The sequence below is a fragment of the Bombina bombina genome, chromosome 3 (assembly GCF_027579735.1).
Source record: "Bombina bombina isolate aBomBom1 chromosome 3, aBomBom1.pri, whole genome shotgun sequence".
NCBI lineage: Eukaryota > Metazoa > Chordata > Amphibia > Anura > Bombinatoridae > Bombina > Bombina bombina.
Window position 1 is genome coordinate 102,977,127 of NC_069501.1, and position 26,233 is coordinate 103,003,359.

Below are 26,233 nucleotides of genomic sequence, written 5' to 3' on the forward strand. Positions count from 1 at the left end.
AGTAAAGGCGTTATCTATCTTTTTAAACAATTTGGAGTAGACTGTCCCTTTAAGGGAGCAGAGATCGAAGGGTTTACATTTTTACCCTCATCAAGCTCCATTAAGATCCTTACTGTAGAATGGTACTTCCGGGTCTCCGGAACTGGTGACAGCACCAGAATCTCTCGATTTCCCTGGCAGGCCAATTGGACACCTCGTATGTGAGGGTAAGAGTGAACAATGTGTGGATAACGACCACCTATTGTCATTTGTAGTAAAAGGGTTAAAATAGTGAGGAAAATAAACCTGACAGTTATACTTACTTTATATCTTCAACAGCAAGATTATTAGGATTTTGAGGGTCCACAGATAGCAGATCTCTCTTTACGTTCTTTTCATTCCAGTAATCATTAAGCTTTTCTCCTAATGCAGTGAGAGTAAGTCTTAAAAAAAAAAAAAAAATATCAAATGCGCTTACATATTCAAATATACTAGGCCAGTTTAAAAGATGCTGTTTTTTCCTATTGATAAAATCAAAGAAGAACAGGAAGTCATGATTAAAAACAGGTAATTTGCAAAATCACTTCTTTACAGAGACTAGTGCACATAAAAATATCTTCCATCAGATGAAACTGATTGTGACATACAGCAAATGAATCAAAGGGACAGTAAAGTCAACATCTTTCTTTCACGATTAAGACAGAGCATGCAATTTTAAACAACTTTTCAATGTAATTCTGTCATCTAATAACGCCTGGTATCCTTTGTTGAAAATAATGTCTTGGTAGGCTCAGAAGCAACAATGCAAGCTCACATAATGCGTATAATTGCTCCCAGTAAAGTGCAATGTTACTCCTTCCAGAAATGATACCAATAGAATTAAGCAAATTTGATGATAAATTCATTACAGTGGGTTTTAAAAAGAATCACCCCCCCTTGAAAATAACAAATTTTTGTTGATTTGCAGTTTTTGTTTATCCTGTTGTAATTACTCAGTGCAACTTATAACATCCAAGTGAATAAAATAACACCGACATGTCAGGCAAAAATAAAGACAATTCAAAAACAGAATCCCTGAGTTGGAAAAAAGGATCATCCCCTCCTAAAATTACTTGTAAACTCAATCAGGTGTAGCTAATCACCTTCTCAACAGCACACACAAAGCCATTTGACCTTCAACTGTGATCAGCTGTGGGCATATTTATAAGCTCAGCATGAAAATAGCTTTCCTGGAGCATCTCAGTCCCTGGTAGTGCAACTGAAACAAATAATCAACTATGGGTGGCAGGGCACTGTCAAAATATCTCTGGATAATGTTGTGGACAGGCACAAGTCAGAAGACGGATACAAGAAAATATGAAAGGCTTTAGCAATGCCTAGAAGCACAGTGAAGTCTATTATAAGTGAAAGGTATTTGGTACAACACAGACCCTCTCTGAATCAGGACGTCGCTCCAAAATGGATGAAAGAGCCAGGAGGAAACTGGTCAGAGAGGCTACCAAGAGGCCCACAGCAACTCTGAAGCAGTTGCAGGAATTTATGACAAAAAACTAATTATGCCAAGTCATTCTGCCGAGGAACAAGGAACAGGAACACACAAAAAAAGATGGGTGGGGAGCTGTGGACTCTTTCCATCGGAAGAAAAGAAAATTATCAGGTATACATAATTTATGTTTTTCTTCCTAAATGGAAATAGTCCACAGCTGCATTCATTACTTTTGGGAAAACAATACCCAAGCTATAGAGGACACTGAATGCCAAAACGGGAGGGTACAATAGGCCGCCCATTCTGAGGGCACCAGGCGTGAAACCCACTACCGAACAAAAAAAACCTGCTTTGTCCGAAGCCGAGAAAACGGGAAGGGAAAAGGCCTCAAGGACACTGACCAGCAGATAGCCCGGTAGCCTAGCTAGATACCGCAACATCAGACTTAACTGAGCCAACAGTCCTCCGGGAGACACCGTCGCCCAACATTCGGTCCCAAACCACACACCCTTTACTAGTGAAGGGAACCCCAGCCGAAACTCCCAGAGGAATAAGGCAAGGAAGAACCAAATGAAAACCGAAAGGTTACCACAAACGCCATAAAAGTAAAAAAAAAAAAAAAATCAAACCAAGTTTGCAAGACCTAAAAGGGTCCTGACAACAAGGGGAGGCAATGCCCAATCCAAATAGACACCACAAGGTTAAGAAACAGGTAGCAGAACAGAGAAAAGGTTCTCCCAACACGATCAAGGCGCAAACAGCTGCAGTTGGTTTAAAAGAGCAACCCTTCACTTGCCAGGCTGCAAGTCAACCAGCGCCTAGGAACAACTGAAAACAGAGACCAAAACATTATCCAAACTCAGAACGCTTAAGTATTCAGGCAAAAGTACATGTACAGATAAGATAGAAGCAGGAGCGCTATAGCTAAAGGTGAATCAAATTGTATGTGGTAGTAAAATGACTATAGTGAAGTGAATTCAGTGATATGTGTTACAACTCTTGAGACTGTCACAACTCTTGAGACTGTTTTCTATTTTGAAGCTGAAACTATAAGTTTGGACTCGATCAATATTGGGATTAGCTACCTTGTGTATGAGCTATTCTCTGAAGCCTGAAAAGTCTACTGAAAGGAAACTGACAATACTAAGGTCAGCAAGGTCTAATAGGTAGCACAGGACAGATCGTTTCATCGCATAGCGATACCACAGATTCCCTGCATCTGGAGATTGTGAGCTACCTCCTTCTACACACCATCCTCTTTGAAGTATCCTGCGTGCCGACAGGCACTTAAGAGCAGACACTTTGCTGTTGGAGATTCATTTCTAAATTTGGAGCCGCTACGCCAAAAGACCAATCAGGCGGTGGATCCAGGACGGCGGTAACTTCATTTGCAGAGACCGATAAGTACACACAGGCTGGAGGTAAGCTTGCGGTGCCTGCAATCCTATACCTAGTTTCAACTTTGGAACTTTTACCTCGGATGTTTATCTCGGACTGTGTCAAGTCATAGTTTGCTCGAGTTGCAAGGCCTGTTTCAATTTGTAATTTATGTTTTTTATTGGTGGCAACCTGTACTTAGTTAACGGAGACGTCCGTTTTTTACTGTTAAATCCGTTTTTTACTGTGTAAATCTTTTAATATAATATATATGTTATTAAATTTGGCATAGCCATATTTATTCACTGTTTACTGGTTATCCTTATATTGCTCACTGGTCATCCTTTTATTCTTAAACCACATGCACACATTGATTAACGATATCCTCCCATATATATGATTATACACTTGACATATAGACACAATTAGTTTGTTAAGTTTTCTATCACTGAATTCACTTCACTATAGTCATTTTACTACCACATACAATTTGATTCACCTTTAGCTATAGCGCTCCTGCTTCTATCTTATCTGTACTATTGCCTGTAACCTACTAGGGACTCTTAGGTTATATCAGGAGCTTGGTGAAATCACTCTGCGCTCATATCCAACTTGTTTGTACTTGCAAAAGTACATGTAGCAGACCTAGACGAAGGTAAATACCTGAGTCAAGAACGCGCAGCCATTCTCAGGATTACACAAAAGAAAAACTTGCTAGAAGCGGCTACCTAAATGTAGAGTGCTAAACCCCCACTACAGAAGGCACACTACTCTAGGCAACCGAAACCGCGAGACGTACAGACAGGTCTCGAGAATAAAAGGAGAGTCCAGAGCCTCAACGAGGACCAATGCTCCCCCAAGATAAGAGAAGAACAATGGATCTTAGGACCTACCTCCAAGGCTGGCCAGCCCAAGCATTGGCAGGTCTGAAACCAGGGGACCAGAAAAACCCCAGCTCAAAAAATGGCAGTGCTCAGATGCCAACCCGAAACACCACATGGAGACCGTCGACAAGGCCATAGACCTAGAGATCTAGCTAAAGGCCCAACACAGACTCAAGGCGGAGCCAGCAACTCTCCAGATGGACAGAACCCAGAGAGCGTAGCTCTCTCCGAAATAGGTTAAGATGTCTATCCCACCCTCCTGAAGACAGGAGAAACCCTAAGATAGGGACCACTCTTCCCAAAGAAGGATATAAGCCCCCCTCAAGACAAAGGGGGCCTGCAAAGAGGCCGGAAGGACAGAGCACCTGCCCCCAGGACACAGCTATAAGCTGAACCGAGAGAAAAATCTCCAACGCCCTAACCTGGAAGGAATCCCCTGAAGATTTTAACTTGCTAGCACACAGACAAGGTGCCATAGCTGCAGTGGTTCCACAACAAACCCTTTGCTTGCAGAGCAGCGAAGCCATCACACTATTTCAGCAAGCCGACCAAGGGAAACCGAACAATAGGCAAAATGCAAGCCCAAGGGGCACCAGCACCCAGAAAAACCTGGCCAACTGAACCAGGTCAACTAGCCCAACCAAAGGACACAGCCCAAGTCTCCTGGAACTGGGGAACCCCGGATCAACTCTAGATCCTAACAGTCCGATACAACCTGCAACTGGATCCACAAAGGCAACGCTGAGTGAGAACCTCAGCCACTGGAAGGACCAGAGCGAGGAGAGGTCCGAGCCCCCAAACAAACAAGAACACGGAAACTGAAATCCCACGTCTGATATAAAAACGAGACCTCCGGGAGATAACCATACAATGTCCAAAGTAAAATGGACAACGAGAAAAACTCTTGAGTCCCGACCAATAGACGAGACCACCCCTTGCCAGAGTCCAACGCTCCAAGGAGCTAAGGAAGCAAAGACCAAAACAAGGTCACTAGAGCCCTAGGCGGAAACAGCCACAAGACGACCAAGAACAATGGGATACCTCGAGGACAAAGTCACTCAAGCAAAGGCTAGTCTCCACATCACCCCCATAAAATCAGAGGAGAAGATGAAAGAAGGATGCAGAGCATCCCCCAGCTCCAGGGAAGAAACCCTAAACAGAGCTCAAGGAGACCACACTGCCTATGTCCCTACAAAGGAACCAACTCCCAAAGGGAACCAGGTCCATGTAAGGAACCCGAGGAACGGACGAAATCCGAAAGGTCTCAAGAAGAGAACCACAGCAGGAACAAGTCCAAGGACAATTCCAGAGCCTTAGAAGGCCAAACCGCCCAAAACGGCGGTAAAGAGGCGCTAAGCACCCAATCCTCCCAAGAGAGGAAAAACTCTAGGCCCCGAGGAAATCTGAGCAAAGAGAGTGACGCAGCAGAACTCCACTGACCCGGTCAACCAGATTGACGGCTGAATAAGGACTGACACAATCCTCCCTGCCATACGGATCCTTGAGAGTGCTTAGCTGAACTTGTAAAGAAAAACAAGAACACACACAAATAATAAGGTGATCACTCAGCGCCCCACCGGACCAGCCAGGCAGAACAGACGCCACGTGTCTGAATAAGCCACAGGACAGAAGATCTGAATCCCAGCAGGACCCGCCGCAGCTGGGGTCATAACTGTCAAGGTGCCTAAATCCTCCCTCAGGGGGGAAGGTAAAACAGACAAACATAGGACTAACGTGTCCCTTAAACTTCCGAAGAAGCAACCAGATAGAATCGATCCCAGAAGTTCCCGAAGGAAACACATAATCGAAATTAAAAGACATCCTAACCGCATAAAAGAAATATAAAGCAACCTGTAGGTTAATGCCAAGGAAGAAAACAGGCATACCCGCAGGGCCAGCCAATAGGAACCCTGATCTTACTACCAAAAACTGGGAAAGACCTCAATAATCAGACAATTTGGAAATTACGTCATCCCCTCATGTCTAATGAAGTGAGCTATTCGAAGTAGAATACTGCGGATTCCCGTATCCGTTTTAAGGATAGGATCCATTAATAACTCAAAAACATGTCCGAGTAAAATGCGAAGACGCGCTATTCTGTAACGAAAGGCACACCACTCAGGAACAGTTACACCCGCAGAGAACTGTATAGGCCCACCAAAGGCTGGTAGACCGGGGACTATCGGGCACGATCACAAACGCAAACGCCTGGACTTTGCAGATGCATAATCGCAAAAAATATGTGAAAGCGAAAACGAGTTGCAACCTCCAGGGGGAGCAAGCCGCCCTGTAAGGAGGGATAAACATAATCTGGGTTACCCGCATTTGTAGTAGTAGGGAGCGGTAGGGAACTAGCCTGTAGGAGGACAAAACCACCAGAGGCGGATGGTTCAGCACCTGATACCCACAATGGTTGGGGCACTCACCATCTCCTAGAACCAGACACTAGCAGACTCTAATTTTTCAGTCACCACACGGTCAGGAATGCGAAAATGGAAGACCAGAACGTAAAAACGTTCCAGTCACAAGGTGAACCGTACAGTCCAAAAAAAGCGCGCCCAACCATAAGGTTGCGTCACTTCCAAAGGTCTTTTTATGTTCTAAGCCAGGAGCACAGTTATCACTACACATAAGCAGATTGAATCAGATAAACATGATAAAAAAAAATCCTGTTCAATAATCCCACTAGGGAGATATTAACCCTCGATTCCAAGATACCAAAGGAGCCTCACTGAGGCTCTATATTTACTTAAAAAGTCCTGCAAGATAGTTCCTTACGGGAAACACAATAAGTTACAGTACATTTTGATGAAGTAAAATGCAACGATCTTACCGGAATCTACGCAGTGGAAGAACACGGCCCTTCAAGTGTGACTAATAGTAGCAGCGCCTCCGCCATGGACTTGAGAGAAGAAAGCAGGCAGCGAAGCGAAGTTAGACACCGCTGATTGCTTGTGGAGCTGTTAATATGAGTCGGGATGGTTTCGCAGAAAGACTCTCCCCTGCATCTCCGGACTCTAACTTTCATCCAGGCCCTCACTGAGAGACTGATAGGATTACTTAAAGCTCCCGTCCCATGTCGAAGAGTACTACCCTCCATAAGAGACAAAAGAAACTTCTGGCACTTCTCTGACAACCTCCTAGGATGAAAGGCAAAGAATGACTGGGGGATGAGGGAAGTAGGAGTAGTATTTAAGCCTTTGGCTGGGGTGTCTTTGCCTCCTCCTGGTGGCCGGGTTCTTATTTCCCAAAAGTAATCAATGCAGCTGTGGACTGGTCATTGTGTGCATGTCACAACAATATCACAAATTCGGCTTGTATGGGAGGGTTGCAAGAAAAAAAAAACACTCCTCAAGAAAGGCCACATGCAGTCACGACTGAGCTTTGCCATAAACACACCTAGGTGATTCTGAGGCCACATGGAAAAATGTGTTATGGTCAGATGAGACTAAAACTGAATTATTTGGCCTCAACACCAAACGATATGTCTGGAGGAAATCCAATACAGCTCGCCATCCAAATAACACCATACCTACAGTAAAGCATTGTGGTGGTAATATCCTGTTATGGCAGTGTTTTTTCAGCAGCAGGCACTGGAGCACTAGTCAGGATAGAAGGAATAATAAATGGAGCAAAATACCGTCAAATTGTTGAGGAAAATCTGCTGCCCTCTACCAGGAAGTTGTCAATGGGAACAAGGTTTACCTTCCAACATGACAATGACCCAAAGCACACAGCAAAAAAACCAACAATGTTTGAAAGTGAATGTCCTTGCATGGCGTAGTCAAAGCCCAGACTTAAACCCCATTAAATATCTGTGGCATGACTTGAAGACTGCAGTCCACAAATGGTCACCTTTAAATGTAACGGAACTGGAGCAGTTCTAATATTGCCCAGTCTTGATGTGCAAAGTTAGTAGAGACATATCTCAACAGACTAAAGGCTGTAATTAAAGCTAAAGGTGGTTAAACAAAATACTGACACAAGGGGGTGACCTTTTTCCAACTCAGTGATTCTGTTTTTTAATTGTCTTTATTTTTGCCTGACATGTTGGTGATATCTTTCACTTGGATGTTATAAGTTGCACTGAGTAATTACAACTGGATAAACAGAAACTGTGTCTGTCTTAATTTCAACAAAATGTGTATTTTAAAGGGGGGGGGGGGGGTATGATTATTTTCAATACCCACTGTAGAAAACAGTCCACATTGAATGTGCTGTCTGAATCATGAATGAAAATGGTGGGTATCATGTCCCTTTAAAGATTGTTTGACATATAAAAGAAAATTTATGCTTACCTGATAAATTTATTTCTTTGACACGGTGAGTCCAAGGATCATCATAATTACTGTTGGTAATATCACTCCTGGCCAGCAGGAGGCGGCAAAGAGCACCACAGCAAAGCTGTTAAAAACCACTCCCTTACCCACAACCCCCAGTCATTCGACCAAAGAAAAAGGAAGTAATATATATAAGGTGCAGAGGTACCTAAGGTTTATAGAAAAATAAACTGTTTGAAAAAAACAGGGCAGGCCATGGACTCACCGTGTCAAGAAAGAAAGAAATTTACCAGGTGAGCATAAATTTTCTTTTCTTTCTAATGACACGGAGAGTCCACGGATCATCATAATTACTGTTGGGAACCAATACCCAAGCCAGAGGACACAGATGATAAGGGACGGACAAGACAGTGAACCTAAACAGAAGGCGCCACTGCTTGAATAACCTTTCTCCCAAAAGAAGCCTCGGCTGAAGCAAAAGTATCAAACTTGCAAAATTTAGAAAAAGTGTGTAAAGATGACCACGTGGCAGCCTTGCAAATCTGTTCCACGGAAGCGTCATTTTTGAAAGCCCTTGTGGAATGAGCCGTGATTTTCTCAGGAGGCTGCTGTCCAGCAGTCTCATATGCCAAGCGAATAACACTCCTCAGCCAACAAGAAAGAGAAGTAGCCATAGCTTTCTGACCCTTGCGCTTCCTGGAAAACACAACAAAGAGGAAGACTGGCAAAAATCCTTAGTCCGCAGCAAATAATATTTCAAAGCACGAACCACATCCAGGTTGTGCAACAAATGCTCCTTATGAGAAGAAGGATTAGGACACAAAGAAGGAACAACAATTTCTTGATTAATATTCCTATCCGAAACCAGTTTTGGAAGGAAACCTAAGGCAGTACGCAGGTAAGGAGATTCACACTGCAACACTGAAAACTCCGAAACTCTTTGAGCCGAAGAAATAGCAACCAAAAACAAAACCTTCCAGGATAACATCTTAATATCCAAAGAATGCATAGGCTCAAACTGAGCCTGTTAAAGAACTCTAAGAACCAAATTAATACTCCAAGGAGGAGTAACAAAACTTAAACATAGGCCGGATTTTCTAACCAGGGCCTCACAAAAAGATTGAATATCTGGCACATCCACCAGACACTTGTGTAACAAAATAGATAAAGCAGAAATTTGACCCTTCAAGGTACTAGCAGATAATCCCTTCTCCAGACCAACCTGGAGAAAAGACAAAATTCTAGGAATCCTAACTCTACTCCAAGAGTAGCCTCTGGATTCACACCAATACAGATATTTACGCCATATCTTATAGTAAATCTTTCTGGTAACAGGCTTACAAGCCTGAATCATGGTCTCAATGATAGACTCAGAAAACCCCCGCTAAGACAATATCAAGTGTTCAATCTCCAAGCAGTCAGTTTCAGAGAAATGAGATTTGGATGAAGGAAGGGACCCTGAAGTAGAAGGTCCTTCCTCAATGGAAGTCTCCAAGGTGGAAGAGATGACATCTCCACCAGATCTGCATACCAGATTCTGCGAGGCCACGCCGGAGCGATGAGAATCACTGATGCCCCCTCTCCTGTCTGATTCGAGCAATGATCCGAGGAAGAAGAGCAAACGGAGGAAATGCGTATGCCAGACTGAACTTCCAAAGAACTGCCAGAGCATCTATCAGTATAGCCCGAGGATCCCTTGACCTCGACCCGTACCTCGGGAGCTTGGCATTCTGACGAGATCCAACTCCGGCTGCCCCATCTGAAAATCAAGCTGGAAAACACCTCTGGATGAAGTTCCCACTCCCCGGATGAAATGTCTGTCTGCTCAGAAAATCTGCTTCCCAATTGTCCACCCCTGGAATGTGGATTGCAGACAGACAGCAGTTGTGAGCCTCTGCCCACTGAATAATCTTGGCTACCTCTGTCATGGCCAAGGAACTCTGAGTTCCTCCCTGATGAATGATGTAAGCCACTGACGTTATTTTGTCCGACTGAAACCTGATAAACTGGGCTGAAGCTGAGGCCAGGCCAGAAGAGCATTGAAGATTTCCCTCAGCTCTAGAATATTTATGGGAAGAAACGACTCCATAAACCCTGAGCCTTTAGCGAACACCAGACAGCTCCCCATCCCAGCAAACTTGCATCCGTGGTTACGATCACCCAGGTAGGTTTGCGAAAACAGGTTCCCTGGGAGAGAAGATCTTGAGACAACCACCACGGAAGAGAATCTTGTCGCCAGATCCAGAACAATTCGCAGAGACAGATCCGCATAATTCCCGTTCCATTGACTGAGCATGCTTAACTGCAGAGGCCTGAGATGGAACCGAGCAAACGGAATGATGTCCCTGGCTGATACCATCGAACCAATTACCTCCATACACTGGGCCACTGACGGCCGAGTAGAGGACTGAAGAGCAAGACAAGAATTGAAGATCTTTGTTCTTCTGACTTCTGTCAGAAATATCTTCATCTCTAAAGAATCTATTATGGTTCCCAAGAATACTACCCTTGTAGCTGGAACCAAGGAACCTTTTCCTAAATTCACTTTCCATCCATGGGAGCGCAGAAAAGACAACTCCGCGTGGAAGTTTGCTTGTTGAAAACATGACTCCTGAACTAGAATATCGTCTAGATAAGGTGCCACTGCAACACCCCGCAACCGGAGCACCGCAAACAACGATCCCAGGCCCTTTGAGAAAATTTTGGGAGCCGCTGCAAGACCAAAAGGAAGGGCCACAAACTGAAAGCGACTGTCTAGGAACGCGAACCTCAGAAACTTGTGGTGATCCTTGTGGATGGGAATATATAGATACGCATCTTTTAAATCCACTGTGGTCATAAATTGGCCCTCCTGAAGAAAGGAACGAATAGTGTCAATCTTGAAAGATGGAACTTTGAGGAACTTGTTTAAGCTCTTGAGATCTAAAATAGGTCTGAAAGTTCCCTCCTTTTTGGGAGCTACAAACAGATTGGAATAGAACCCCAGACCCTGCTCCTGTATTGGGACAGGAACTATCACTCCCAGGTCGGAAAGGTCCTGGACACAACGTAAGAATGCCTCTCTCTTTATCTGGTCTACAGATAATCTTGAGAAGAAAACTGCCCCTGGGTGGAAATGTTTTCAACTCCAATTTGTAACCCTGGGAAACGATGTCCACCTCCCAGGGACCCGGAACATCCCGAACCCAGGCTTGAGTGAAAAAGGAAAGTCTGCCCCCTTTAAGATCCGCTCCCGTATCAGGGGCAGACCATTCATGCTGACTGAGTCAGTAACAGGCTTCTTAGACTGCTTCCCCTTGTTCCAAGACTGATTGGACTTCCAGGATGACTTGGACTGTACATGCTTGGAAGAGGAGGAGGAAGGCTTACCTGAGAAGTTTTGAAAGGAACGAAAATTACTCTGACGCCCTTTCTGCTTATTTCTCTTATCCTGCGGGAGAGAATGACCCTTTCCTACCATAATATCTGAAATAATTTCAGCCTAACCAGGCCTAAACAAGGTCCTACCCTTGTAAGGAATCGACAAAAGCTTAGACTTAGATGACACATCTGCAGACCAAGACTTTAAGCACAAAGCTCTGCGTGCCAGAACAGCAAAACCAGAAATCTTTGCTCCCAACTTAATGACATGTAAGGAAAAATCTGTAATAAAGGAATTGGCCAATTTCAAAGCCCTAATCATATCCTGAATCTCTTCAAGAGGAGCATCAGACTGAATAGAATCAGACAACGCATCAAACCAGTAAGCTGCCGCACTAGTAACCATAGCCATTGCAAACCCTGGTAAACAAACATCCTTTTGAGTAATGCCTCCAACTTCTTATCCATAGGATCCTTAAAAGAACAACCGTCCTCTAGGGGAATAGTGGTTCTCTTAGCCAAAGTGGAAACTGCTCCTTTCACCTTGTGAACCGTCTGCCAAGACTCCTTAACAGAATCGGCTATTGGAAACATCTTCTTGAAGATTGGAGAAGGGGAAAAAGGAATCCCAGGTCTCTCCCACTCCCGTGCAATAATCTCTGAAGCATGGTCAGGAACAGGAAACACCTCCACTGCAGTAGGAACATCAAAGTATTATTCAGCTTACTAGACTTCTTAGGAGTGACAATAACAGTCGAGTCAGAGTCATCCAAAGTAGCCAAAACCTCCTTAAGTAATACACAAAGGTGCTCTAGTTTAAACATGAAGGATACAAACTCAGCATCAGAAGAAGGAGTAACACTATCTGAATCTGAAACTTCACCCTCAGATGCAACCGAAGAATCATCCTCCTCAGACCTCTGAAAGGAAACCTTCGGAACAGACGCAACTGAATCAGAAACCCTACTCACTGACTCCTTAAATTTCCTCTTGCACTGTCCCTGTAATACAGGAAAGCCGAAAGCGCATCCATTACCACAGAAGATATCTGGGTAGCAATATCTTGCAATGTAACCCCAACCGGAGCATGAGATGAAGCGCAGGGCACTGCCTGTACGGACAACAAAGTTTGGGACACTTGAGGAGAAAGCAGCGGCATCTCTTGAACAGGAGACCCCTGAACAGCATCTGCCTTAACTAATGGTGGTTCAGAATCAAAAAGTATATACCTGTAATGTAAAGCTCTATCAAGACAAAAAGGGACTGGTGGTTACACAATGGAATCAAAACACAGGCTACATGTAATGTTTGCATACGAAGAGAGAAGCGCTCTACCAGGAACGAACAACAGCTCAGTGGCTTGTTCTATGGCGATTTACCACCCGGAAGCAGCCTCTTTTAGACCAGTGTGCTTTTCACAGAAGAAAACTTTCCTGAAGTATATCAGTCTGATCCTGCCAGTAAGGTCAGTCCAGCCCCGAAATACCAGGCAATTCTCCTCTGAACAAGGAACATGACAACCCCAGACGATCGTTTCGGCCTCCTATGGGCCTCGTCAGTGAGGTGAAGCCACATTCCTCTAAGCACACTGGGCAAGGAGTTCACGTCTGGTTTCCCCCATCACCCATAGGGAGACTTCCCCAGGGTCATAATAATTTGCATACGAAGAGAGAAGCGCTCTACCAGGAACGAACAACAGCTCAGTGGCTTGTTCTATGGCGATTTACCACCCGGAAGCAGCCTCTTTTAGACCAGTGTGCTTTTCACAGAAGAAAACTTTCCTGAAGTATATCAGTCTGATCCTGCCAGTAAGGTCAGTCCAGCCCCGAAATACCAGGCAATTCTCCTCTGAACAAGGAACATGACAACCCCAGACGATCGTTTCGGCCTCCTATGGGCCTAGTCAGTGAGGTGCAGCCACATTCCTCTAAGCACACTGGGCAAGGAGTCCACGTCTGGTTTCCCCCATCACCCATAGGGAGACTTCCCCAGGGTCATAATAATTTGCATACGAAGAGAGAAGCGCTCTACCAGGAACGAACAACAGCTCAGTGGCTTGTTCTATGGCGATTTACCACCCGGAAGCAGCCTCTTTTAGACCAGAACAAGCCACTGAGTTGTTGTTCGTTCCTGGTAGAGCGCTTCTCTCTTTGTATGCAAATTATTATGACCCTGGGGAAGTCTCCCTATGGGTGATGGGGGAAACCAGACGTGGACTCCTTGCCCAGTGTGCTTAGAGGAATGTGGCTGCACCTCACTGAGGAGGCCCATAGGAGGCCGAAACGATCGTCTGGGGTTGTCATGTTCCTTGTTCAGAGGAGAATTGCCTGGTATTTCGGGGCTGGACTGACCTTACATGGCGGGATCAGACTGATATACTTCAGGAAAGTTTTCTTCTGTGAAAAGCACACTGGTCTAAAAGAGGCTGCCTCCGGGTGGTAAATCGCCATCGAACAAGCCACTGAGCTGTTGTTCGTTCCTGGTAGGGCGCTTCTCTCTTTGTATACATGTAATGTTTGCAGGGCCTCTTGGTCAATCTCCAACAAAAAAACTTAACAATTAAAGAAAAAAACTGCTTTTAATTTGCACACTCAAAAAAATGTTACTGCCATTTAAAGCAACTTTAATTTTCAACAGCAGCAACTGAACTCAAAAAAGTTACTGCCCTTGCAAATCTCAAACAAAAAAACTATTAGTAACAGCAGTAATACTTGCCAAAAAAACTTTACTGCTCCTTTAAATTATAAAGGCAGTAGTCAAAACAAAACTGCAAAAGTTTTATAACAATCTCAGGCAACCCCTTACCTCAGCACTCCTTGCTGAGTTGCCTACCTGCCCTGCCGACCGGAGAGAAAAGCTCAACAGGGACTCCAAGACATAAGCGAGCTCAGCAGCATGACCACGAGCCGATCCGGAACTCCAACTGAAAAGAAACCGGAAAGACGCGCAAACTACTTGCCGCCACAGCAAAAGCATGTCCTAGTCATGGGCGTCTCCCTAAACAAGAAACAAACCCGGCCACCATTACAAACATGCCGGCAACGGGGACTACCCTCTCAAAGCAGCACAAACAGCGAACACACAGGCTGCCAAAAAAAACAGAATTTATGTTTACCTGATAAATTTCTTTCTCCAACGGTGTGTCCGGTCCACGGCGTCATCCTTACTTGTGGGATATTCTCTTCCCCAACAGGAAATGGCAAAGAGCCCAGCAAAGCTGGTCACATGATCCCTCCTAGGCTCCGCCTACCCCAGTCATTCGACCGACGTTAAGGAGGAATATTAGCATAGGAGAAACCATATGGTACCGTGGTGACTGTAGTTAAAGAAAATAAATTATCAGACCTGATTAAAAAAACCAGGGCGGGCCGTGGACCGGACACACCGTTGGAGAAAGAAATTTATCAGGTAAACATAAATTCTGTTTTCTCCAACATAGGTGTGTCCGGTCCACGGCGTCATCCTTACTTGTGGGAACCAATACCAAAGCTTTAGGACACGGATGAAGGGAGGGAGCAAATCAGGTCACCTAAATGGAAGGCACCACGGCTTGCAAAACCTTTCTCCCAAAAATAGCCTCAGAAGAAGCAAAAGTATCAAACTTGTAAAATTTGGTAAAAGTGTGCAGTGAAGACCAAGTCGCTGCCCTACATATCTGATCAACAGAAGCCTCGTTCTTGAAGGCCCATGTGGAAGCCACAGCCCTAGTGGAATGGGCTGTGATTCTTTCGGGAGGCTGCCGTCCGGCAGTCTCGTAAGCCAATCTGATGATGCTTTTGATCCAAAACGAGAGAGAGGTAGAAGTTGCTTTTTGACCTCTCCTTTTACCTGAATAAACAACAAACAAGGAAGATGTTTGTCTAAAATCCTTTGTAGCATCTAAATAGAATTTTAGAGCGCGAACAACATCCAAATTGTGCAACAAACGTTCCTTCTTTGAAACTGGTTTCGGGCACAGAGAAGGTACGATAATCTCCTGGTTAATGTTTTTGTTAGAAACAACTTTTGGAAGAAAACCAGGTTTAGTACGTAAAACCACCTTATCTGCATGGAACACCAGATAAGGAGGAGAGCACTGCAGAGCAGATAATTCTGAAACTCTTCTAGCAGAAGAAATTGCAACTAAAAACAAAACTTTCCAAGATAATAACTTAATATCAACGGAATGTAAGGGTTCAAACGGAACCCCCTGAAGAACTGAAAGAACTAAATTGAGACTCCAAGGAGGAGTCAAAGGTTTGTAAACAGGCTTGATTCTAACCAGAGCCTGAACAAAGGCTTGAACATCTGGCACAGCTGCCAGCTTTTTGTGAAGTAACACCGACAAGGCAGAAATCTGTCCCTTCAGGGAACTTGCCGATAATCCTTTTTCCAATCCTTCTTGAAGGAAGGATAGAATCCTAGGAATCTTAACCTTGTCCCAAGGGAATCCTTTAGATTCACACCAACAGATATATTTTTTCCAAATTTTGTGGTAAATCTTTCTAGTTACAGGCTTTCTGGCCTGAACAAGAGTATCGATAACAGAATCTGAGAAACCTCGCTTCGATAAAATCAAGCGTTCAATCTCCAGGCAGTCAGCTGGAGTGAAACCAGATTCGGATGTTCGAACGGACCCTGAACAAGAAGGTCTCGTCTCAAAGGTAGCTTCCAAGGTGGAGCCGATGACATATTCACCAGATCTGCATACCAAGACCTGCGTGGCCACGCAGGAGCTATCAAGATCACCGACGCCCTCTCCTGATTGATCCTGGCTACCAGCCTGGGAATGAGAGGAAACGGCGGAAACACATAAGCTAGTTTGAAGGTCCAAGGTGCTACTAGTGCATCCACTAGAGCCGCCTTGGGATCCCTGGATCTGGACCCGTAACAGGGAACTTTGAAGTTCTGACGAGAGGCCATTAGATCCATGTCTGGAATGCCCCACAACTGAGTGACTAGGGCAAAGATTTCCGGATGGAGTTCCCACTCCCCCGGATGCAATGTCTGACGACTCAGAAAATCCGCTTCCCAATTTTCCACTCCCGGGATGTGGATAGCAGACAGGTGGCAGGAGTGAGACTCCGCCCATAGAATAATCTTGGTCACTTCCTCCATCGCTAGGGAACTCCTTGTTCCCCCCTGATGGTTGATGTACGCAACAGTCGTCATGTTGTCTGATTGAAACCGTATGAACTTGGTCCTCGCTAGCTGAGGCCAAGCCTTGAGAGCATTGAATATCGCTCTCAGTTCCAGAATATTTATCGGTAGAAGAGATTCTTCCCGAGACCAAAGACCCTGAGCTTTCAGGGATCCCCAGACCGCGCCCCAGCCCGTCAGACTGGCGTCGGTCGTGACAATGACCCACTCTGGTCTGCGGAATGTCATCCCTTGTGACAGGTTGTCCAGGGACAGCCACCAACGGAGTGAGTCTCTGGTCCTCTGATTTACTTGTATCTTTGGAGACAAGTCTGTATAGTCCCCATTCCACTGACTGAGCATGCACAGTTGTAATGGTCTTAGATGAATGCGCGCAAAAGGAACTATGTCCATTGCCGCTACCATCAACCCGATCACTTCCATGCACTGAGCTACGGAAGGAAGAGGAACGGAATGGAGTATCCGACAAGAGTCCAGAAGCTTTGTTATTCTGGCCTCTGTTAGAAAAATCCTCATTTCTGAGGAGTCTATAATTGTTCCCAAGAAGGGAACCCTTGTTGACGGGGATAGAGAACTCTTTTCCACGTTCACTTTCCAGCCGTGAGATCTGAGAAAGGCCAGGACGATGTCCGTGTGAGCCTTTGCTCGAGGGAGGGACGACGCTTGAATCAGAATGTCGTCCAGGTAGGGTACTACTGCAATGCCCCTTGGTCTTAGCACCGCTAGAAGGGACCCTAGTACCTTTGTGAAAATCCTTGGAGCAGTGGCTAATCCGAAAGGAAGCGCCACGAACTGGTAATGTTTGTCCAGGAATGCAAACCTTAGGAACCGATGATGTTCCTTGTGGATAGGAATATGTAGATACGCATCCTTTAAATCCACCGTGGTCATGAATTGACCTTCCTGGATGGAAGGAAGGATAGTTCGAATGGTTTCCATCTTGAACGATGGGACCTTGAGAAATTTGTTTAAGATCTTGAGATCTAGGATTGGTCTGAACGTTCCCTCTTTTTTGGGAACTATGAACAGATTGGAGTAGAACCCCATCCCTTGTTCTCTTAATGGAACAGGATGAATCACTCCCATTTTTAACAGGTCTTCTACACAATGTAAGAACGCCTGTCTTTTTATGTGGTCTGAAGACAACTGAGACCTGTGGAACCTCCCCCTTGGGGGAAGTCCCTTGAATTCCAGAAGATAACCCTGGGAGACTATTTCTAGCGCCCAAGGATCCAGAACATCTCTTGCCCAAGCCTGAGCGAAGAGAGAGAGTCTGCCCCCCACCAGATCCGGTCCCGGATCGGGGGCCAATATTTCATGCTGTCTTGGTAGCAGTGGCAGGTTTCTTGGCCTGCTTTCCCTTGTTCCAGCCTTGCATTGGTCTCCAAGCTGGCTTGGCCTGAGAAGTATTACCCTCTTGCTTAGAGGACGTAGCACCTTGGGCTGGTCCGTTTTTACGAAAGGGACGAAAATTAGGTCTATTTTTAGCCTTGAAAGGCCGATCCTGAGGAAGGGCGTGGCCCTTACCCCCAGTGATATCAGAGATAATCTCTTTCAAGTCAGGACCAAACAGCGTTTTCCCCTTGAAAGGAATGTTTAGTAGCTTGTTCTTGGAAGACGCATCAGCCGACCAAGATTTCAACCAAAGCGCTCTGCGCGCCACAATAGCAAACGCAGAATTCTTAGCCGCTAACTTAGCCAATTGCAAAGAGGCGTCTAGAGTGAAAGAATTAGCCAATTTGAGAGCATTGACTCTGTCCATAATCTCCTCATAAGGAGGAGAGTCACTATCGAGCACCTTAATCAGTTCATCAAACCAGAAGTATGCGGCTGTAGTGACAGGGACAATGCATGAAATGGGTTGTAGAAGGTAACCCTGCTGAACAAACATCTTTTTAAGCAAACCTTCTAATTTTTTATCCATAGGATCTTTGAAAGCACAACTATCTTCTATGGGAATAGTGGTGCGTTTGTTTAAAGTAGAAACCGCTCCCTCGACCTTGGGGACTGACTGCCATAAGTCCTTTCTGGGGTCGACCATAGGAAACAATTTTTTAAATATGGGGGGAGGGACGAAAGGAATACCGGGCCTTTCCCATTCTTTATTAACAATGTCCGCCACCCGCTTGGGTATAGGAAAAGCTTCTGGGAGCCCCGGCACCTCTAGGAACTTGTCCATTTTACATAGTTTCTCTGGGATGACCAAATTTTCACAATCATCCAGAGTGGATAATACCTCCTTAAGCAAAATGCGGAGATGTTCCAATTTAAATTTAAATGTAATCACATCAGATTCAGCCTGCTGAGAAATGTTCCCTAAATCAGTAATTTCTCCCTCAGACAAAACCTCCCTGGCCCCCTCAGATTGGGTTAGGGGCCCTTCAGAGATATTAATATCAGCGTCGTCATGCTCTTCAGTAACTAAAACAGAGCATCCACGCTTACGCTGACAAGGGTTCATTTTGGCTAAAATGTTTTTGACAGAATTATCCATTACAGCCGTTAATTGTTGCATAGTAAGGAGTATTGGCGCGCTAGATGTACTAGGGGCCTCCTGAGTGGGCAAGACTCGTGTAGACGAAGGAGGGAATGATGCAGTACCATGCTTACTCCCCTCACTTGAGGAATCATCTTGGGCATCATTGTCATTATCACATAAATCACATTTATTTAAATGAATAGGAATTCTGGCTTCCCCACATTCAGAACACAGTCTATCTGGTAGTTCAGACATGTTAAACAGGCATAAACTTGATAAGAAAGTACAAAAAACGTTTTAAAATAAAACCGTTACTGTCGCTTTAAATTTTAAACTGAACACACTTTATTACTGCAATTGCGAAAAAACATGAAGGAATTGTTCAAAATTCACCAAATTTTCACCACAGTGTCTTAAAGCCTTGAAAATATTGCACACCAATTTTGGAAGCTTTAACCCTTAAAATAACGGAACCGGAGCCGTTTAAAGCTTTAACCCCTTTACAGTCCCTGGTATCTGCTTTGCTGAGACCCAACCAAACCCAAAGGGGAATACGATACCAAATGACGCCTTCAGAAGTCTTTTATAAGTATCAGAGCTCCTCTCACATGCGACTGCATGCCATGCCTCTCAAAAACAAGTGCGCAACACCGGCGCGAAAATGAGACTCTGCCTATGCTTTGGGAAAGCCCCTAAAGAATAAGGTGTCTAAAACAGTGCCTGCCGATATTATTATATCAAAATACCCAGAATAAATGATTCCTCAAGGCTAAATAAGTGTTAATATCAATCGATTTAGCCCAAAAAAAGTCTACAGTCTAAATAAGCCCTTGTGAAGCCCTTATTTACAATCGTAATAAACATGGCTTACCGGATCCCATAGGGAAAATGACAGCTTCCAGCATTACATCGTCTTGTTAGAATGTGTCATACCTCAAGCAGCAAGGGACTGCAAACTGTTCCCCCAACTGAAGTTAATTGCTCTCAACAGTCCTGTGTGGAACAGCCATGGATTTTAGTTACGGTTGCTAAAATCATTTTCCTCATACAAACAGAATTCTTCATCTCTTTTCTGTTTCTGAGTAAATAGTACGTACCAGCACTATTTGAAAATAACAAACTCTTGATTGAATAATGAAAAACTACAGTTAAACACTAAAAAACTCTAAGCCATCTCCGTGGAGATGTTGCCTGTACAACGGCAAAGAGAATGACTGGGGTAGGCGGAGCCTAGGAGGGATCATGTGACCAGCTTTGCTGGGCTCTTTGCCATTTCCTGTTGGGGAAGAGAATATCCCACAAGTAAGGATGACGCCGTGGACCGGACACACCTATGTTGGAGAAATATATGACTAAAACACACGCTGCCTAAATACACTAAAATAAGGCACTTACCTGAAATTACATCTGCCCGGCAGCAAGGCGGCACACTCGGTTTGAGAGACCTCCACCCTCTCATGGACCTGTGGAAAAGACGAAAGGCTGATTAAACCTAAACAGTCTTCCAAAGACAGGGCAGCAACAACAAATTGGGAGGCGCAGTGAGGATTATACCCCATAAGTTCCCAGATGCTTAAAAGCCACCACTGCCCTACTGAAGAGACTGACATGGACTACGGCTAAACCCCCAAAAAGACACAGCAAAATTGCCCTGCTTCAAAATAAACTCTTGATAGAAGAAACTTCTTTCAGACACCTAAACATTACCACCTTCTTGCAACAGGCAAAGAGAATGACTTGGGGTTGTGGGTAAGGGAGTGGTATTTAACAGATTTGCTGTGGTGCTCTTTGCATCCTCCTGCTGGCCAGGAGTGATATTCCCAACAGTAAATATGATGATCCGTGGACTCACTGTGTCATTAGAAAGAAAATAGCACTATCCTGAGTATTACATAAGTGTTACTCTAGATATATGGACATAACAAATTTTTATAATTTAATATCGCTTTAGGCATAAATCTTGTTTTAACTCAAGTTCTATTGCAAATGCACTGGGGCTGTTGAAAAAAGTGATATCAAAAGTCTTTTTCTATCCCATTTTTTATCTTGATATGAATGCCAGGGTTGAAGCAACAGAAATGTACATACAAAAAGGTATGGTTGTGTAAATTCACTACAGGGCAGACACCAGCACTATTACTGAGCACCAATGACAAAGAGCTGCCACGAGAGAGAGATTCCAGCGTGAGAAAACAGAATTTATGCTTACCTGATAAATTACTTTCTCCAACGGTGTGTCCGGTCCACGGCGTCATCCTTACTTGTGGGAATATCTCTTCCCCAACAGGAGATGGCAAAGAGTCCCAGCAAAGCTGGCCATATAGTCCCTCCTAGGCTCCGCCCACCCCAGTCATTCGACCGACGGACAGGAGGAAAAATATAGGAGAAACCATATGGTACCGTGGTGACTGTAGTTAGAGAAAATAATTCATCAGACCTGATTAAAAAAACCAGGGCGGGCCGTGGACCGGACACACCGTTGGAGAAAGTAATTTATCAGGTAAGCATAAATTCTGTTTTCTCCAACATTGGTGTGTCCGGTCCAAGGCGTCATCCTTACTTGTGGGAACCAATACCAAAGCTTTAGGACACGGATGAAGGGAGGGAGCAAATCAGGTTACCTAAACGGAAGGCACCACGGCTTGCAAAACCTTTCTCCCAAAAATAGCCTCCGAAGAAGCAAAAGTATCAAATTTGTAAAAATTTGGCAAAAGTGTGCAGTGAAGACCAAGTCGCTGCCTTACATATCTGGTCAACAGAAGCCTCGTTCTTGAAGGCCCATGTGGAAGCCACAGCCCTAGTGGAGTGAGCTGTGATTCTTTCAGGAGGCTGCCGTTCGGCAGTCTCGTAAGCCAATCGAATGATGCTTTTAAGCCAAAAGGAAAGAGGTAGAAGTCGCTTTTTGACCTCTCCTTTTACCAGAATATACGACAAACAAAGAAGATGTTTGTCTGAAATCTTTTGTAGCCTCTAAATAGAATTTTAGTGCACGGACTACGTCCAAATTGTGTAACAACCGTTCCTTCTTTGAAACTGGATTCGGACATAAAGAAGGTACAACTATCTCCTGGTTAATATTCTTGTTAGAAACAACCTTTGGAAGAAAACCAGGCTTAGTACGCAAAACCACCTTATCTGCATGGAACACCAGATAAGGCGGAGAACACTGCAAAGCAGATAACTCTGAAACTCTTCTAGCAGAAGAAATAGCAACCAAAAACAAACTTTCCAAGATAGTAACTTAATATCTATGGAATGTAAAGGTTCAAACGGAACCCCTTGAAGAACTGAAAGAACTAGATTTAGACTCCAGGGAGGAGTCAAAGGTCTGTAAACAGGCTTGATCCTAACCAGAGCCTGAACAAATGCTTGAACATCTGGCACAGCTGCCAGTCTTTTGTGTAGTAAGACAGATAAAGCAGAGATCTGTCCCTTTAGAGAACTTGCAGATAATCCTTTCTCTAAACCTTCTTGTAGAAAGGAGAGAATCTTAGGAATTTTTATCTTATTCCATGGGAACCCTTTGGATTCACACCAACAGATATATCTTTTCCATATTTTATGGTAAATCTTTCTAGTTACTGGTTTTCTGGCCTGAACTAGAGTATCTATCACAGAATTTGAAAACCCACACTTTGATAGGATCAAGCGTTCAATCTCCAAGCCGTCAGCTGGAGGGAGACCAGATTTGGATGTTCGAATGGACCCTGAACAAGAAGGTCCTGTCTCAAAGGTAGCTTCCATGGTGGAACCGATGACATATTCACCAGGTCTGCATACCAAGTCCTGCGTGGCCATGCAGGAGCTATCAAGATCACAGAGGCCCTCTCCTGTTTGATCCTGGCTACCAGCCTGGGAATGAGAGGAAACGGTGGAAATACATAAGCTAGGTTGAAGGTCCAAGGTGCTACTAGTGCATCTACTAGAGTCGCCTTGGGATCCCTGGATCTGGACCCGTAGCAAGGAACCTTGAAGTTCTGACGAGACGCCATCAGATCCATGTCTGGAATGCCCCATAATTGAGTTATTTGGGCAAAAATCTCCGGGTGGAGTTCCCACTCCCCCGGATGGAATGTCTGACGACTCAGATAATCCGCCTCCCAGTTTTCCACTCCTGGGATGTGGATTGCAGATAGGTGGCAGGAGTGATCCTCCGCCCATTTTATGATTTTGGTCACTTCTCTCATCGCCAGGGAACTCCTTGTTCCCCCCTGATGGTTGATGTAAGCAACCGTCGTCATGTTGTCTGATTGGAATCTTATGAATCTGGCCTTTGCTAGTTGAGGCCAGGCCCTGAGAGTATTGAATATCGCTCTCAGTTCCAGAATGTTTATCGGGAGAAGAGACTCTTCCCGAGACCATAGCCCCTGAGCTTTCAGGGAGTCCCAGACCGCGCCCCAGCCCACTAGACTGGCGTCGGTCGTGACGATGACCCACTCTGGTCTGCGGAAGCTCATTCCCTGGGTCAGGTGATCCTGGGTTAGCCACCAACGGAGTGAGTCTCTGGTCTTCTGATCTGCTTGAATCACTGGAGACAAGTCTGTATAGTCCCCAATTCCACTGTTTGAGCATGCACAGTTGTAATGGTCTTAGATGAATTCGTGCAAAAGGAACTATGTCCATTGCTGCAACCATCAACCCTACTACTTCCATGCACTGCGCTATGGAAGGACGTGGAACAGAATGAAGAACTTGACAAGTGCTTAGAAGTTTTGATTTTCTGACCTCTGTCAGAAAAATCCTCATTTCTAAGGAATCTATTATTGTTCCCAAGAAGGGAACTCTTGTTGACGGAGACAGAGAACTTTTTTCTATGTTCACCTTCCATCCGTGTGATCTGAGAAAGGCTAGAACGATGTCTGTATGAGCCTTTGCTTTTGACAAGGACGACGCTTATATTAGAATGTCATCCAAGTATGGTACTACTGCAATGCCCCTCGGTCTTAGAACCGCTAGAAGGGACCCGAGTACCTTTGTGAAAATCCTTGGAGCAGTCGCTAACCCGAATGGGAGGGCCACAAACTGGTAATGTTTGTCCAGAAAGGCAAACCTTAGGAACTGATTATGTTCTTTGTGGATAGGAATATGTAGGTACGCATCCTTTAGATCCACGGTAGTCATAAATTGACCTTCCTGGATAGTGGGTAGAATCGTTCGAATGGTTTCCATCTTGAACGATGGTACCCTGAGAAATTTGTTTAGGATCTTCAAATCCAAAATCGGTCTGAAGGTTCCCTCTTTTTTGGGAACTACGAACAGATTTGAATAAAATCCCATTCCTTGTTCCTTTATTGGAACTGGGTGTATCACTCCCATCTTTAAAAGGTCTTCTACACAATGTAAGAACGCCTGTCTCTTTATTTGGTTTAAGGATAAGTGAGACATGTGGAACCTTCCCCTTGGGGGTAGTTCCCTGAATTCCAGAAGATTACCCTGAGAAACTATTTCTAGTGCCCAGGGATCCTGAACATCTCTTGCCCAAGCCTGAGCAAAGAGAGAGAGTCTGCCCCCTACTAGATCCGGTCCCGGATCGGGGGCTACTCCTTCATGCTGTTTTGTTAGCAGCAGCAGGCTTCTTGGCCTGCTTACCCTTGTTCCAGCCTTGCATCGGTTTCCAGGCTGGTTTGGGTTGTGAGACATTACCCTCTTGCTTAGAGGATGCAGAATTAGAGGCCGGTCCGTTCCTGAAATTGCGAAAGGAACGAAAATTAGACTTATTCTTGGCCTTGAAAGGCCTGTCTTGTGGAAGGGCGTGGCCCTTTCCCCCAGTGATGTCTGAGATAATCTCTTTCAATTCTGGTTCAAATAGAGTTTTACCTTTGAAAGGGATGTTAAGCAATTTTGTCTTGGATGATACATCCGCTGACCAAGACTTTAGCCAAAGCGCTCTGCGCGCCACAATTGCAAACCCTGAATTTTTCGCCGCTAATCTAGCTAATTGCAAAGCGGCATCTAAAATAAAAGAGTTAGCCAACTTAAGTGCATGAACTCTGTCCATAACCTCCTCATATGGAGTCTCTCTACTGAGCGACTTTTCTAGTTCTTCGAACCAGAACCACGCTGCTGTAGTGACAGGAACAATGCACGAAATGGGTTGTAGAAGGTAACCTTGCTGTACAAAAATCTTTTTAAGCAAACCCTCCAATTTTTTATCCATAGGATCTTTGAAAGCACAACTATCCTTGATAGGAATAGTAGTGCGCTTGTTTAGAGTAGAAACTGCCCCCTCGACCTTAGGGACTGTCTGCCATAAGTCCTTTCTGGGGTCGACCATAGGAAATAATTTCTTAAATATAGGGGGGGGAACAAAAGGTATGCCGGGCTTTTCCCACTCATTCATTATGTCCGCCACCCGCTTGGGTATAGGAAAAGCGTCGGGGTGCACCGGAACCTCTAGGAACTTGTCCATCTTGCATAATTTCTCTGGAATGACCAAGTTGTCACAATCATCCAGAGTAGATAACACCTCCTTAAGCAGTGCGCGGAGATGTTCTAATTTAAATTTAAATGTCACAACATCAGGTTCAGCTTGTTGAGAAATTTTTCCTGAATCTGAAATTTCCCCATCTGACAAAATCTCCCTCATGGCCACTTCAGATTGGTGTGAGGGTATGACAGAACAATTATCATCAGTGCCCTCCTGCTCTTCAGTGTTTAAAACAGAGCAATCGCGCTTTCTCTGATATGTAGGCATTTTGGATAAAATATTTGCTATGGAGTTATCCATTACAGCCGTCAATTGTTGCATGGTAATAAGCATTGGCGCGCTAGATGTACTAGGGGCCTCCTGCGTGGGCAAAACTGGTGTAGACACAGTAGGAGATGATGTAGTATCATGTCTACTCCCCTCATCTGAGGAATCATCTTGGGCAATTTCATTATCTGTGGCAGTACTGTCCTTACTTTGTTTGGACGCTATGGCACAATTATCACACAAATTTAAATGGGGAGACACATTGGCTTTCATACATATAGAAGATAGCTTATCCGAAGGCACAGACATGTTAAACAGGCATAAACTTGTCAATAAAGCACAAAAACCGTTAATGTCTCTTTAAATTTTAAACAGAAACACTTTATTACTGAATATGTGAAAAAGAATGAAGGAATTGTTCAAAAATAACCAAAATTTCACCACAGTGTCTTAAAGCATTAAGAGTATTGCACACCAATCAGAGCTTTAACCCTTAAAATAACGGAACCGGAGCAGTTTACAATTTTAACCCCTATACAGTCCCAGCTATAGCCT

General features: G+C 44.6%; 1 protein-coding gene across 1 annotated transcript in view; it reads right to left on the reverse strand.

Moving 5' to 3' along the window:
• The window catches only part of MORC3 (MORC family CW-type zinc finger 3), a 340,436-nt gene that overhangs the window by 136,089 nt on the left and 178,114 nt on the right, over positions 1-26,233 (reverse strand). The window contains exon 10 of the mRNA XM_053705944.1: positions 303-422. Within this exon, the coding sequence (XP_053561919.1) occupies positions 303-422 (120 nt within the window). The remainder of the gene's footprint in view (positions 1-302; positions 423-26,233) is intronic.